The sequence below is a fragment of the Dendrobates tinctorius genome, unplaced genomic scaffold (genome assembly GCF_039654945.1).
Source record: "Dendrobates tinctorius isolate UK_male_01 unplaced genomic scaffold, ASM3965494v1 ptg000167l, whole genome shotgun sequence".
NCBI lineage: Eukaryota > Metazoa > Chordata > Amphibia > Anura > Dendrobatidae > Dendrobates > Dendrobates tinctorius.
Genome location: NW_027361834.1, coordinates 2,038,258 through 2,053,408, shown reverse-complemented (window position 1 = coordinate 2,053,408; position 15,151 = coordinate 2,038,258). Strand labels below are relative to the sequence as shown.

At 42.8% G+C, this 15,151-nt stretch overlaps 1 protein-coding gene across 2 annotated transcripts in view; it reads left to right on the top strand.

The window, feature by feature from the left end:
* The window catches only part of ANKRD28 (ankyrin repeat domain 28), a 200,781-nt gene that overhangs the window by 129,114 nt on the left and 56,516 nt on the right, over nt 1–15,151 (top strand). For both annotated transcript variants that reach the window (XM_073550723.1, XM_073550722.1), the window contains exons 9-13: nt 1,428–1,506; nt 6,935–7,049; nt 10,461–10,543; nt 11,960–12,023; nt 12,681–12,749. In XM_073550723.1, coding sequence (XP_073406824.1) covers nt 1,428–1,506; nt 6,935–7,049; nt 10,461–10,543; nt 11,960–12,023; nt 12,681–12,749 — 410 coding nt within the window. The remainder of the gene's footprint in view (nt 1–1,427; nt 1,507–6,934; nt 7,050–10,460; nt 10,544–11,959; nt 12,024–12,680; nt 12,750–15,151) is intronic.

Genomic DNA, 15,151 nt, shown 5'->3' with positions numbered 1-15,151 from the left:
AGCTGCCTTGATAGTCTGGAAACGCTTATGAGGTTCTCTCTTCATACAACATCAAAGGAGCCGCTCCACATCTGAGGAATCCTTCACTGAACACATTTTGTCTTGGAAAACAAGTCTAAAAGTTTAACGTTTGATCACCACAGAATGACTCGTCAAATGATAAAATGAAGAGAATTACCATTTAAAAGAACAGATTTGTTTTCCCTGAATAAATTGTTAGTCGGGTATAAAATATGACTGAGCATCAAATACCACATTCAGTAAGGCAATGTGCCTTCAGTGAAATATTATGAGAAGGTGCGTTGAAGGAGTCGTATGCTTCGTATAATTGGCTTTATTCACGTTGTAGGCTCTGTTCTCAGCCCCTGCCACTAATTCTGTCAGGTATGGGCTGGCGCTCCTTCTAGAATGACACCACTTCTGTCATTTGTACAGGGGGTTCCTTATTTGTGTCTAATATAGAGCAAACTATATTGAAAAAAAACTATAAAGTTTGGTACTGTTGCAATCATACTGACCTGAAGAATCATGTTTCCAGTAAATTTTTACCGAACTATGAACCCCCATAAAAAAAAAAACTTGTCTCGCAAAAGGCAAACCCTCATATGTTGATGCAAAAATAAAAGGTATGACTCTTGAAAGAAGAGTAGGAAAAAAATGGAAAGTTGCTTCTGTCAGGAAGAGGTTAATCTCATACACATGATGCAAAATATTTCCAACGCATAAACTGACAGGAGTGTTGCAGGTTTAAGATTTACGCTGTGGATGTAGGTGCGATTTTCACCTTTTGCAACTAGAGGGGTGGATTGTACGGCCTCCCCTCTTCTTCACAGGCATGTCCACAGCTTATAAATGTTGCTGATATCACTGTAGGAGGTCCGCACGGGAGATGTTACATGGTTATGTAGTAAAATAGGTAGTATTTGTAAGTAAAATTCACTTTTAGGCTGAGTGCAGACGGAGTTTTGAGCCCTGCGGATTTTTCCGTGCAGAATGGAAGAAAACGGCAGGTCAAATGACCTGCATTTTTCCTGCGGATTTCTTCCATTTTTCACACGGTTTTTGTGCGGTTTTCCATTGCGGGTTTCCCCCTGCGGATTTGGTGACAGGGGAGATAGAAAACCGCACAAAAGAAGTAACATGCTGCGGATTTTGTACCGCAGGAAAACCGCGTGGAAAAATCCGCAGCGTCTGCACAGCGTTTTTTTTTTTCCATTCATTTTAAAGGTACTGTACATCACAATGCGGATATGCAACGTTTCTGCGCGGTAAAATCCGCTGCGGAAACGCTGCAAATCTGCATCGTGTGCACACAGCCTTACAATACAACAGCTAAGGGAATGTTTGAGGGAAAGGGGGTATTCATACCAATAGCCCCTGATATTTCATGTGTTGGCTACAGTTTTTTTGTTGCTTCTGTTTTTCAGAGTAAAGATGGGAAAACACCTCTACATATGACGGCTATTCACGGTCGCTTTTCCAGGTCACAAACAATAATCCAAAATGGTAATGTGTTTTGTTTTTGTTTTTTTACAACCCACTTGACCCTCTCCATAGACCTAAAATTATCAAATTCTGGCAGCCTCCATTATGGGGAGCATTCTGCATGCTGTTTTGTTATTCCTTTCAGTGTGTAAAAGAGTTGGCTCTGAAGTTCCTTTTACTTAGGGATGGGCAAACCCGAACAGTTCGGCATCCATATCCGGACACCTTTTCCAGGAAGTCTGCGTTACTGTTTGAACATCGGGTGTTTGTCACGCTGTCCTTTGCATGATAATGCAGTAAACACCGCTTCTGATTGGCGGTAAAATTATCACCACCGGACAGATAGCCGAGGTTCCCACACTGTCAAAAGACAGCGTGAGCCCGCAGCTGTGATATGAGATTTAAAGTTTACCTCTGGTCACTGGTGTCAGCTGATGGGACACCAGTGACCGATCATAGCTGCGGGCTGACCGTGTCAGAACCGCGGCTGTCTGACCGGCAGTGGTGATTTTACTGCCGATCAGAAGCGATGTTTGCTGCGCTGTTATGCACGTATCGGTGTGGAAAACACTGGATGCTCGGGCCCTCCCATTCAAGTGACTGAAGTTCAGGTACGGGTACTGTTCTGATACCTGAACCCGAACTTCTTGTAACTGTTCAGCCGGACCCAAACATCCAGGTGTCCACCCATCTCTACTTTACGCACACAATACAACCTCCGAGTGGTAAACCTTTCAATGCCTACTTACTCATGCAGACCACAGCAAACAGTGAGCCATCTAGTTGAGATCCTTCAGTGCTCATAGGCTGCCATGGTCCTTGGCAGTGTGAGTCTCGTTTTACACTGGACAATGCACCGCTAAGGCTATGTGCACACGGTGCGGATTCTGCTGCGGATGTGAGGTGTGAAACCGCAGGCTAATCCACAGGTAAACCGCAGGTATTTTGCCCTGCGGATTTTTCAAAATCCGCACGGAAAAATCCACAGCACTTCCAACTACGTGTGCACATAGCCTGAGAGTGATGATCTTTTGTGCTGCTGCACCTGGTGAACTAGCGTTTTGTTCGTTAATCAGGTGTTTGGCAGCCTATTTACACAACAAAATAATGATCAAACGTTTTTAACCCCTTGGTGACAGAGCCAAATTGGCACTCAGTGACCAAGCCAATTTTTAAAATTCTGATCACTGTCACTTGGAGGTCATAGCTCTGGAACACTTCAGTGGATCACACTGATTCTGAGATTTTTTTCGTGACATATTGTACTTCATGTTGGTGGTAAAATTTCTTAAATATAAGTTGTGTTTATTTATGAAAAAAAAATGAAAATTTGGCAAAAATTTAGCAATTTTAAAACTTTAAATTTGTCACACAATGGTTAATAAATAACATTTCCCACTTGTCAATTTAATATCAGCACAATTTTGGAAACATTTTTTTTGTCAGGAAGTTATAAGGGTTAAAAGTTGACCAGCAATTTATCATTTTTCCAACCAAATTTACTAAACCATTTTTTTTAGGGACCACCTCACATTTGCAGTGAATTTGAGGGGTCAGTATAACAGAAAATACTCAAAAGTGACACTATTCTAAAAACTGCACCCCTCAAGGTGCGCAAAACCACATTCAAGAGGTTTATTAACCCTTCGGGTGCTTCACGAGAACTAAAGCAATGTGGAAGGAAAAATGAATGTTATACTTTTTTACAAAAAGTTTACTTTGGAACTAAATTTCTTATTTTCACAAGGGTATCAGGAGAAAATCGACCTCAAAATATGTTGTGCAATTTCTCCTGAGTACGCCAATACCCCGTATGTGGGGGAAAGCCACTGTTTGGGTGCATGGCAGAAGGGAGGAAGAACCATTTGACTTATTGACCCTCAAAATTGGCTGGAGTCAATGGTGGTGCCATGTCGTGTTTTGTAGACCCCCTGATGTACATAAACAGTGGAACCTCCCAATTCTAAGGCTGGTTTCACATTTGCGTTAAAACAACGCTGCGCCCTGCGTCGTTAAGCCCCGCCCTGAGCCGGCTCCCTGCCCGCCCCATCCGGGATCACCGCCTACTTTCGCACTTGCACGCATACGATCGGCGCACCCTATCTTTAGCATAGGGTGCGCAGATCATGCTCTGCCAGTGTGAAAGTAGCGTGCTGCGCACTTTTGACGGTGCGCCGTGCGTGCCGAAATGCAGCATGTTGCATTTCGGCGCGCACGGTGCACCGTCAAAAGTGCGCAGCACGCTACTTTCACACTGGCAGCGCATGATCTGCGCACCCTATGCTAAAGATAGGGTGCGCCGATCGCATGCGTGCAAATGCGAAAGTAGGCGGTGATCCCGGATGGGGCGGGCAGGGAGCCGGCTCAGGGCGGGGCTTAACGACGCAGGGCGCAGCGTTGTTTTAACGCAAACGTGAAACCAGCCTTACTCTATCCCTAACCCCAACACACCCCTTTTTTATTTTGAACACTGTGGTCTATCACAGTGATCAAAATGAACCCACAGGAAAAAATTCCTTTTGTTGCCGGTAGATCTTGGCGGGCGCACTGCGCATGCACATGCCATTTTCTTCCCAGAAGAAGACGCCGGCGGCCGGAGGGATGCTGGAGGTACCAGGGGGAAATTGTGGGGACCCCATTTCTCTCTCCTCTGATGTGCGATCACATCAGAGGAGTGAGAAATTAAATGGGAAATCGGACTTTTTTTTTTTTTGCAGTCCCTGTTATTCCGTTAACGGCGATCGCAACGCTGGGGTCGGTAAAAACCAACCCCAGTCATGTTCTCTTGGTTCTCAGCTACCCCAAGTAGCCAAAACCCCAGAGAAATTCTGAATCTGGAGGGCGCTATACGCTTCACTGCGCCGTTAAAAAGCGGTGCTGAGGCATAAGTACCATTAACTGCTGCCGTTAAAAGGCGTATCGGTGGTCATTAAGTGGTTAACATCGCTCATTCACGATGGTCCTGTAGTGTAAATGACCCTTAAATTTCACTTATTATATGCAAACATTCTTTACTCATGTGCAAAGTCCTTCTGTAAACACTTATGTTTTTTTAAATTGGCTAAATAACTTTTATTTATTGGTTCTCCCGTTTTTGTTTTTTTGCTGTTCGTTTGATATTGTAAATAATAATAATAATAATTAAAAAAAAAAAAAAAAGCTTTCAGGCTAAACTAAGGCGCCACTAGGGCCAAAGTAATTTGGCAATTTTTTTTAAATGAACATTTTCCACACCAGATAAATCACAAATGGCTAAAATATATAAAACTTGAAGGGAAAGTAGTAGTGAATAACACATATATTGCTGTTTTCCAATTTTCAAAATTATGTAAATAAAAAAATTCAATTGAAAAGGATTATAATGCTTTGTTACTTCCATACATTTTGTACATGGAATAGACACACTTGGCTGCTAGTGGTGAAAGGGTTGTGCCCTACGTTAAAAGTTAAACTTCATGGGTCTAGGGAGGTGCACAAAATAGTAAAAAACCCGTACTCTCCTCCCAGACCTGCAGTGTTTCTCCACACTCTGTACTGTGTTCCCCACCACTTTCCTGCCATCAACATCCATCAAGTAATTTCCCATCACCTCTGCAGCTAGTTAGCGGTCTTAACTTTTTGCCTACACTTGAAGAGAGATGTTGCTTCCCCTTAGCATGAGATTTGAAGACCCCCTGATGTCAGGGACTCAAGTTCACAAATATATATATATTGATACATATTGTACACACTGCTGGGTTGCAAACCAAAAAAAAGCTATCCCATAAGAAACTTTGATTCAGAGGATAGATAATACGCCCCGGGAAGAACATGGGTGAAAAGCGCGTCGGGGTGAGGGACCCAGCTGACACTTTGTCTCCAGTGCCTTCATTTAGGTAAAACCTTGGCCATATATGCGGCTATTACTTGTATACAACATCTATTTTGCACCAATATCTGCCTATAATACTTAAATATTCTTGACATACAGCGCTAAGCATTTTAGTTGTAATTTTTTTTTGCTCATATGCTTTACTATACGGATTTAACCCTGTATGATCAGTTTATTTGGTGACTATCCAGTACTATTTATAGGTTGGTAATCCTCAATATATTTGATTCCATTCTAGTGCCTGTGTTGAGCGAAGTCATGTGAAGTGTGACCTTGTAAAATGTTTAACGTTTATTGGACTGATATTTTTGCTAGAGGATTGATAATGTTTTATTGCTGGTGGACCTTCTATGTTCAGAGCTCCTGTTTGTAATGATCATGGTGATCCCAGCTGCTGCGCTGGTCATTATTTACAAGCTGTAGCCTTGACATGGCTGCAGGTCACATAATGGCTTCAGGCGCAATCAAACAGCTCAGCAGCTTGTGAGACTGTTCATCGGCAGAGCTCAATGATTTGCTGCAGCGTTGATGTGTGCTGTATCCATGTGATCAATCCTGCAGCCTGTAAAAAATCACTGCAGCGGCGGCGAGGCAGTGCTAGAGCCGGGGATGATGAGCAACAGCTCTTTATATTATTCTAATCAAGCACTGGCTCATGTGAAGACAAATGCTATTCTGGGAAAACGTCTTTAAAGAGCAATTCCTGCTGGCTTAAGTTTGTAGTTTTTTTTCTTTGGCATTTCTTTAACAAAATTGCCCGTTATGTTAGCTGCCTGTGATTGTAGGTTTTATGAGCGCACAAGCTCAGATCTTGCCTTATTTATTGCTTTGGCCTTCTCTTCTTTACCAGCTTCTGTTCCTCCTTCAGTCTGTGCTCTGGGTATGACATAAATAACTCCGCTTTGCCTTTCACTACTGACCTCCTGGAAATAATTGATAAGGCTTATCAGAAAAATAAATGACAGCATGGGCATGTCCCTACTTTTTTTTTTTTCTTTTGACTGATTTTGACGCATGTATTAAAGAGACAGTGGGGCAGGTTTATAAAGACTGGCTTGTGAAATCCAATCTAAAATAAGATTATTGGAGTGACTGCACCAAATTTGTTAAAAGACCCATCCATGTCTCTGAATAAGTTTGGCACGTTTTGGACATTGGTGTAGTCATCAAATATTTCTATAACCAGGGATAGATTTGTGTCAAAATTTGCAGCATTTTCTGACTTAACTTTTACTTCTAGTAAATAACTATCACCCATCCGATGGCTCCCCTGCAATCCCTAGAACGGGGTTCTGAAATGCACTTTAGAACTAAGTCTGGTCTCAATTTCTTCTCTTCTGGACTTTTAAACAGGTACAGTGTTTGGCTGTCAATCTCCGACGGTCACTTAGAGAATGAATGGCACCAGCTCCATTATGATGGGGAATTTCAGCACCCCTTTTTTGGGATTTGGGGGGGCAGTGCTTGACAAATTATCACTTATTCTTTGGAAAGATCATTTTTAATGTTGATAAAAAAAACCTTAAGGCTTAATAAATTTTACTAAAACCAAGTACTGTCCACTGTGCTATGTTATAGGAGCGGAGATAGACTGCGAAGACAAGAATGGAAACACTCCACTGCACATAGCAGCCAGATATGGCCATGAGCTCCTCATTAACACTTTAATCACCAATGGTGCAGATACCTCAAAGTAAGTGGCCACTGCAGAGGGTATTACAGGGCAGATATGATTTTTGTCCTTTCATTTAGCTATTGTAGCCTGCATGCTAACATGTGCATTTGAGTGGTTGCTCAACACTCCCATTTCTACTATCTTATATGGTTAGTAAATAAGTTACCTCTTTTGCCTTGTATAATTTTTTTTCTTTATTACTAATTTTACTAAATTGTGAGAGAAGGTATTCTACTAAGATCAAAGTGACCAGTAACTATATGGTTTGGCAGTTTTGTCGGTTTAATAATATAATCTAAAAAAAAAACCAAAACATACTCACCACTAAGGCTGGTTTCACATTTGCGTTTGAGGCGCAGCGGACGCCTGCCGTGAAGCTCCGCCCCCTGCCGCACCTCCTCAGGTCGCATGCTGCTGCATGCGGCCTACGTACCCCATGTTTAGCATTGGGTACGCAGGCCGTGCGCAGGTATGCTTTTGCCGCCACATGAGTCCTTTTAACGGTATAGAAACAGGAGAAAAAAGGAGTAATTGGATCCAAACGATGTATTGTAAAAAAAAATAACAATCTTTATTAGTATATCATGCACAGACGATATATAAATATATAGCAAAATTGCAATGACAATTCAACGGCAAACATAGATAAGACAGGGAAAGGGATATAAAATAAACCAAAGGCACCGATAATCACAGCCAGGATGGTATGTAACATGCACTGACGTCCCTATCGGCCAATATAAAAGCCCATATTGATTTCAGAATAATGCCTAAATTGGCTTAAAAATACTTCCTAAGGGCAAATAGGCCGATATAAAGTGAGGCAATAGTGGCTGGAGCGGTACGCTATACCCATGAAACGTGCAGATAGCGTCATATAAGACGCAAAGTTGTGAAGGGGAGACGCTTAACAAGGTGGTGCACAGGTACCCAGGACCGTGGAGAGATCCCCGATGCGCGTTTCGCGCTCAAAACCGGGCGCTTTCTCAAGGGGATGAAGGCTGAATTGGGCTGAAGGACCTTTTGTATCCATAGTAACGGTCACGTGTTAGATCATGTGACGTGTGTGAAACAACCACAGCGGCCGTAGCGGCGCATGCGCTGCGTCACCGGCAGGTCCTCAAACATGAAGACAGGCGTCAGGCATTAGAGTGCACACGCGGGGAAGAGCCCCGCGCCTGCGTCCAAGGGAGCAAAGACACCAGCTCCATGGAGAGGGCAACTGGGGGACGCAGACCGCATGCGCACAGCCATGGGATAACATCATACGGCCGTTTAGCTTAAAGCATTGTTTTACAGATGACAAAATACAAGGACATAATATTGCAAAGCAGAATAATAATAATAATAATAATAGATACATCAGATACATATCGGGCACAGAGCTGAGACCATAGAATATGATAATAGACATATAGAGCCAATAAAGATAATAATCACTTGTTAAAAAAACATTGTATATATCTTATTCCAATTCGTCAGAAAATTTCCATGAGTCGAACAAAAGGCATGATGGTTAGTCTTAATTCCAGATGATACATTAGAGACGACACATAGAGGCACAGGTGGATCACTGGAACAAATGGTGACAGCAAAGGTCCCGAAGGGTCCCTTTTATCCAGGACAGCCAACAAATGAACAAGAGGATAAACTACAAATAATGAAAAACAGACACAAAGTTAAAAACAAATAAAATAACCACGGAAGTGGGAAAGATATATACAGCAATGGATGCAAGAGAGGCAAAACAGCTTATAAAAAGGAGGCAAAGCTCAGGGACTCATCAAGACCCTTAGGGGTCGCCGTGTCCAGAGTGACAATCCACTTCGTTTCTCTTTGGGCCAGGATTTTCTTGTAATTCCCTGCTCTAACCCCCAAATGAATGCAATCGATTCCCCTCACCATAAAAGTCTGTGGGTCACAATTGTGGGACATCCTAAAATGGCGGGGGATAGTTTTGATGGTAGAGTGATCGGCCACCGTCTTGGCCGCACGAATGTCCCGCACATGCTCACGCACCCTAACCCGTAATTCTCTTGATGTTAAACCAACGTATATCATTGGGCATCCACATGTAGCATAATATGACATTGGTGCTGCCAAATGATATATGCTGGGTAATCTGGAACTCTTTGGATCCATCCGAGGTGTGGAACTTAGAGCACCGCAGGACATTCGAGCAGGCAAGACAGTGGCTGCAAGGGAAACATCCCACTATTGGGCCCCTAGAACCGAAAGAGTTGGAAGATGTTGAAACATAATGGCTCCTGACAAGGAGATCTTTTAAATTCTGTCATCTGTAAAACAATGCTTTAAGCTAAACGGCCGTATGATGTTATCCCTTGGCTGTGCGCATGCGGTCTGCGTCCCCCCAGTTGCCCTCTCCATGGAGCTGGTGTCTTTGCTGCCTTGGACGCAGGCACGGGGCTCTTTCCCCGCGCGTGCGCTCTATTGCCTGACACCTGTCTTCATGTTTGAGGACCTGGCGGTGAAGCGACGCGTGTACCGCTACGGCCGCTGTGATTGGTTCACACACGTCACATGATCTAACACGTGACCGTTACTATGGATACAAAAGGTCCTTCAGCCCAATTCAGCCTTCATCCCCTTGAGAAAGCGCCCGGTTTTGAGCGCGAAACGCGCGTCGGGGGTCTCTCCACGGTCCTGGGTACCTGTGCACCACCTCGGCAAGTGTCTCCCCTTCACAACTTTGCGTCTTATATGACGCTATCTGAACCTTTCATGGGTATAGCTTACCACTCCAGCCACTATTGCCTCACTTTATATCGGCCTATTTGCCCTTAGGGAGTATTTTTAAGCCAATTTAGGCATTATTCTGAAATCAATATGGGCATTTATATTGGCTGATGGTGACGTCAGTGCATGTTACATACCATCCTGGCTGTGATTATCGGTGCCTTTGGTTCATTTTATATCCCTTTCCCTGTCTATGTTTGGCGTTGAATTGTCATTACAATTTTGCTATATATTTATATATTGTCTGTGCATGATATACTAATTGTAATTTTTTTTATAATACATCGTTTGGATCCAATTACTCCCCCTTTTTTCTCCTGTCTCTATATGCTTATGGAGTGGAACCATTTACTATTATGGCGGTTTATTTGTTTGGGTTGCCGCCTTCATTTTTGTGTCAAGTATTGGGCTTCTTTTTGTATCTAGTCCTTTTGATGGTGTTGCATTTTGGTGCGATTGCAGCGGCATGCACCCATAGGCGGAGCTGACTGGAGGGGGGCGGAGCTTCACAGCGAGCGTCCGCTGCGCCTCCAAACACAAATGTGAAACTAGCCTTAGTTAATAGAAAACATCACTGAGAGCCCTTATTGGAAGAACCCTTATCAAAACCTGGTAAAATGTTGGCATCTTGCTTGGTACTCTGATATTTATGTGAACCCCTGACTCCTCTAGGCGAGGCATCCATGGAATGTTTCCTCTCCATCTGGCTGCACTGAGTGGTTTCTCGGATTGCTGCAGGAAGCTCCTTTCTTCAGGTTGGTTTTCTGGCTTGGAACCCAATATTTCTGACACTTAGAAATGTACTTGGATGGAATGTGGTTTTCTCATAAATTTACGCTCTGAGTATGTGCACACAATGTCTTCATCAGGCGAATTCTGTCTGGAACCTGCTTGAAAAAGTGCTGAAATACATTACAAAGAATGAACATGTGCATATGAGCACAGCAATGTCAAATCGACTTGCTTGTGCATGTGTGCAGTCTTTTGGAGCTTCTTTTAAATTTAATCTGTCAGCAGGTTTTAGCTATGTAATCTGAGAGTACCATGAATTAAGGGCAGAGAGACAAATTCCAGTGATGTCACTAACTGGGCTGTGGTTTTTGTTTTTAATACAGTCAGTGTTTCATCAGCAGGGGATTATCACTACAGGACAGTAGTTTTCTATGCAACAAGTAAACTAAGTGATTCATAGTTGGAATCAGGGTCTCTATCTCTACATCTTGCTGCTGTCAGATTACATAGCAAAAACTTACTGACAGATTCCCTTTAAGGCTAAGTGCACACGTTGCAGAAAATTTCTGCTCAAAAACCTGAATCCCTTCCCAGAAACCGCACCTATTTTTCCGCAGCGGTTTTGATGCGTTTTTTTCCGCAGCGGTTTCAAACCGCATGGAAGAAGCCAAAACTGCGGAAAAATCTGTAAAATTAATGAGCATGCTGCAGTTTTTACCGCGATGCGGTTTTTTCGCGGTAAAAAACCTCATCAATGTGCACAAAAAGTGCAAAATGCATAGAAATGACTGGGAAGCTTATTTTTAGCGGTTTTATAGTGAAAACTGCGGTAAAAAACGCTAAGAAAACGCTGTGTGTGAACACAGCCTATCTGTTTCAGGCTTTGAAAGCTGAAAAATAGCTAATAGAGGTAACCTGTCCATTCCTACATCTGTAAGCCACTTGCAATTTACAGGTTAAATTCATTAGAACGACAAGATAAGATGCCAAAGACGACACTTAAAGGGAATCTGTCACCTATTTTTTTGCATATAAGATGCAGCCACCGCCATCAGGGGCTTATCTACAGCATTCTGTAATGTTGTAAATAAGCCCCCGATATAACCTGAACGATAAGAAAAACGAGTTATATTATACTCACAAAGGGGCGGTCCGGTCCAGGTCCGATGGGTGTCGTGGTCCGGGTCCGGCACCTCCCATCTTCTAGCGATGATATCCCCTTTTTTTTCCCGTCGCAGCTCAGTGTGTTTTTACTGGCAGTTTTACATATAAATAAAATAATTACAATAAAAGCTAATGGGTTCTGTAAGTAAACCACATACAACCTCCTTGAAAATACAGATCACTAGAGGAAAACCAAAATATAACATGACGAGGTTTGGAATAGAAGGTGTGTTGGTATGTGGAGTTTGCAGTTAGCTTTGCATTTTGTGTTCTAGGTTTTGATATAGATACTGCAGATGACTTTGGCAGGACCTGTCTGCATGCTGCAGCGGCTGGAGGGTATGTTGTGCTTCCTTTTATGTCTATAAAGTGTCCCTACAAACTTGTTCTCCCCCGTGGTCAGATATTCTGGAGTGGTGCCGCACGCCTGCTCCATTTTCCTAAAAGAATAAATGCAGTCAGAGTTTAATGAATCCTAATATGGTGCCAATGAAAAATGTACAACTTATCCCACAGGAACAAACCTTTTATAATAAATTTTTTGACTTGTATCGCACCGACCTATTCCACAGCACTTAACAATTCAGAGGGGACATGTAGAGATAGAGTAACACATTCAGCAGGTTCCCTTTTATAAGCCTCAGTTATAGCTCTTGGAGGACAGAACTGGAAAAAACTAAAGTGCAAGAAAAAAATGTGTCCACAATGAGAAAGTGTAAAGTAGCAGAAAGACACTGCTGCCCACCTCCAAAAACAGCACCATGTTTTGGGCATACAAACTGAACTTGTGCTACTTGTATGTATTCATCAGTTTTGATGATTTTTTTTTTTTTTTTTGGAAGAATACTTTATTACACGTAGATATACATCTGATTATTGGCCTTTATGTATTCTGCCACACCACTTTTTTTTCTGAAAAACTTGCAGGCTACAGATTGACAGGTAAAAGTATGGAATTGATTCCTTCAGAATTAAGAATGTATAATTCCTTTTCAGGAACCTGGAGTGTCTGAACTTGTTGTTAAACACAGGTGCAGATTTCAACAAAAAAGACAAGTTTGGGAGGTAAGTGTTTTTCTTCCAAACTCCTTGGGTTCTGGGGGTTTTTGTTACCTTTTTGGCAACTTTTTATGATTTTTTTTTTTTTTTTTTTTTTTTCATACTCCTAGCCAGACTTGATGCTGTTCCTTTGTCCAGTCAGTGAGTTACCATGCACTGTAGAGCTTACGTAGCAGCAGTCATTTATATTCACCTAATAATTAGAAGAGGCGTCCTGACAAACTCCATCCTTCACCCACCAATGACTGATTTGGGGCTCAACGCTCATATTACTCAGTTGCAGAGACTCCTGGGAGGTAGTGGTGGTGTCTTATTGTACAACCCCTGTTCATATATATGCAATATATCTTTGTCCTTTTGATGAGCGGGTGCACCATCCAGCTGGGAATTGGAACTGTTGTTACATTGGGGCTAATGCTATATAAAAGAATCTGCAGCAAAATGTGAATGTTTTTAAATTAATTCATTTTGCATTACCACATATGACGTCTGAGATGAATAGCCTCACATTTTTAGAACCTATTGGGAAGGATTTTGAAATGTTTATTATGCAGTCAATTCGACACAGATTTTCCACTGCACTAAGATGGGATTTAGAAAACTCCATCCATGTGTATTGTGCATATTCTGGACCTAACCACTCCTCCCATCAGGTTTTTATCCTCTTAATATATTGGACTCATCATATTGAACTGTGTACTTACAATTGCTAAATTCTCTCTCACCCATGACAGCACCATGGAGAGATGGGATCCGCCCTTCAAGGACAGGAACCTACAGATTAAATGGGCGGTACCTCTCTTCCGCCTCCAGTTGGGTTCCTGTCCCTGACAGGGGACCCGCAGGACGGCAGTACCTGCGCGTTCTTGGAAGGAGTCCGGATCCGGGGCCGACCTGTCCGAGGGATGGCAGCGGGGAGGCCCCTGTCACGGCGGGTGCGGTGGCCGAAGCCGCCACCGATGGGGCCGATGCGGGCTGCCAGGTGAGCGGGGGGGAGAAGTCGGAGCCGCCACTCCGAAAAGGAGATCGGGGGACCCGGAAATCTTGCAGGCGGTGCAATGGTACAGAGGTGTACCAAAATGACCGCTGCCCCAGAAACAGAAACCGGCTCCTGCGAACCGGCGCATGCGCAGGAGCGCGCTTCCCGGCAGACGCGGTGCAGGATGGGAGCGGTGACCTCATAGCGCGGGGAAATTTTAAAAAGGTGGGGCTGCATACACTCCTGCCTGGAAGCATCCTGAGGCAATGGAGGATAGCGACCAGCAACAGGAGCAGCAAGCCAGGCTAAACAGCAGCACCACCATCATCATCACCAAAAGGAACGGAGGAGCAATGGCCGTTCCAGCAGTCACTCCACGCAGTGCAGCACGTCAGCTGCAAGGAGCAAAACGCCACGGGGAGATCAGCCTGTACAAGACCTTACTCCGTCTCCCGAATCGGTACCTGCAGCCGCATACTTCTGGGTGAGTGATCTCCGTGAATGTTCACCATTTTAATAGGATTCCCTTTCCCTTATTAGGGAAAGAAGAAGGGGAAAAAGAACAGGGAATGTCCCACTTGTTCTAGACCCCTACCTATATCTTGGGAGAAAAAACTCTGTGAATCTTGTACGAAAGAAGTTCTATGTCAGGAAACCCCGGATTTCGCCTCTGACCTAAGAGCTGCGATCACATTGGAGGTGCAGAGCGCCCTTATATCCCTTATGCACAGGGACAAAACCAAAAAAAAAGAGATACGATAGTGACCTCCCAGTCGGACTCTTCGACGTCGGGAGAAATCACTTCTAAAACTTTGGAATCCGGCTCCTCATCCTCAGACGAGGAAAAGGGGGGGGGCGTCACTGTTTTCCCCTAGAAGAGCCAAACAAGAAAATACCGAAGAGGACCCATGAACAAGAGAAAACCAGACAAGATATAATCTTCAATAGATACCTTTATTAATAATAAATCAGTGTTGGTATAAAATACCATAAAATTAATATAAAAAACACTAAGCACAAGTGGGACAATTTTACACAATAGTAAAAAATTATTATATTGCTTGGACCAATTATATGGTATTTACATATGCATTCATACAAAAATATATATTTTAATATTCCTAAAAAAATTTTTTATATAATAAATAATAAAATTAAAAAAAAATAAATAATAAATTCCTTTTAATAAAAAATGTATAATACTGTGAAAAAGTTTTGTGTTTAAAAATAAAATAATACAGTGGAAATGTGTAACAAATAATAATCTCATAAACAGTGAAATAGTGCAACGTGAATCAGCTTCTAGAAACACTGCTTACTAAAGTGCAGTGTGCCTGTGCAAAAAAAGGGGGGGAGGTTTGCAACAAATTGCTGTTCAAAACTAAACGTGGTATAATATGTGAAGTGCCATGCACCAATATGGAGTTTA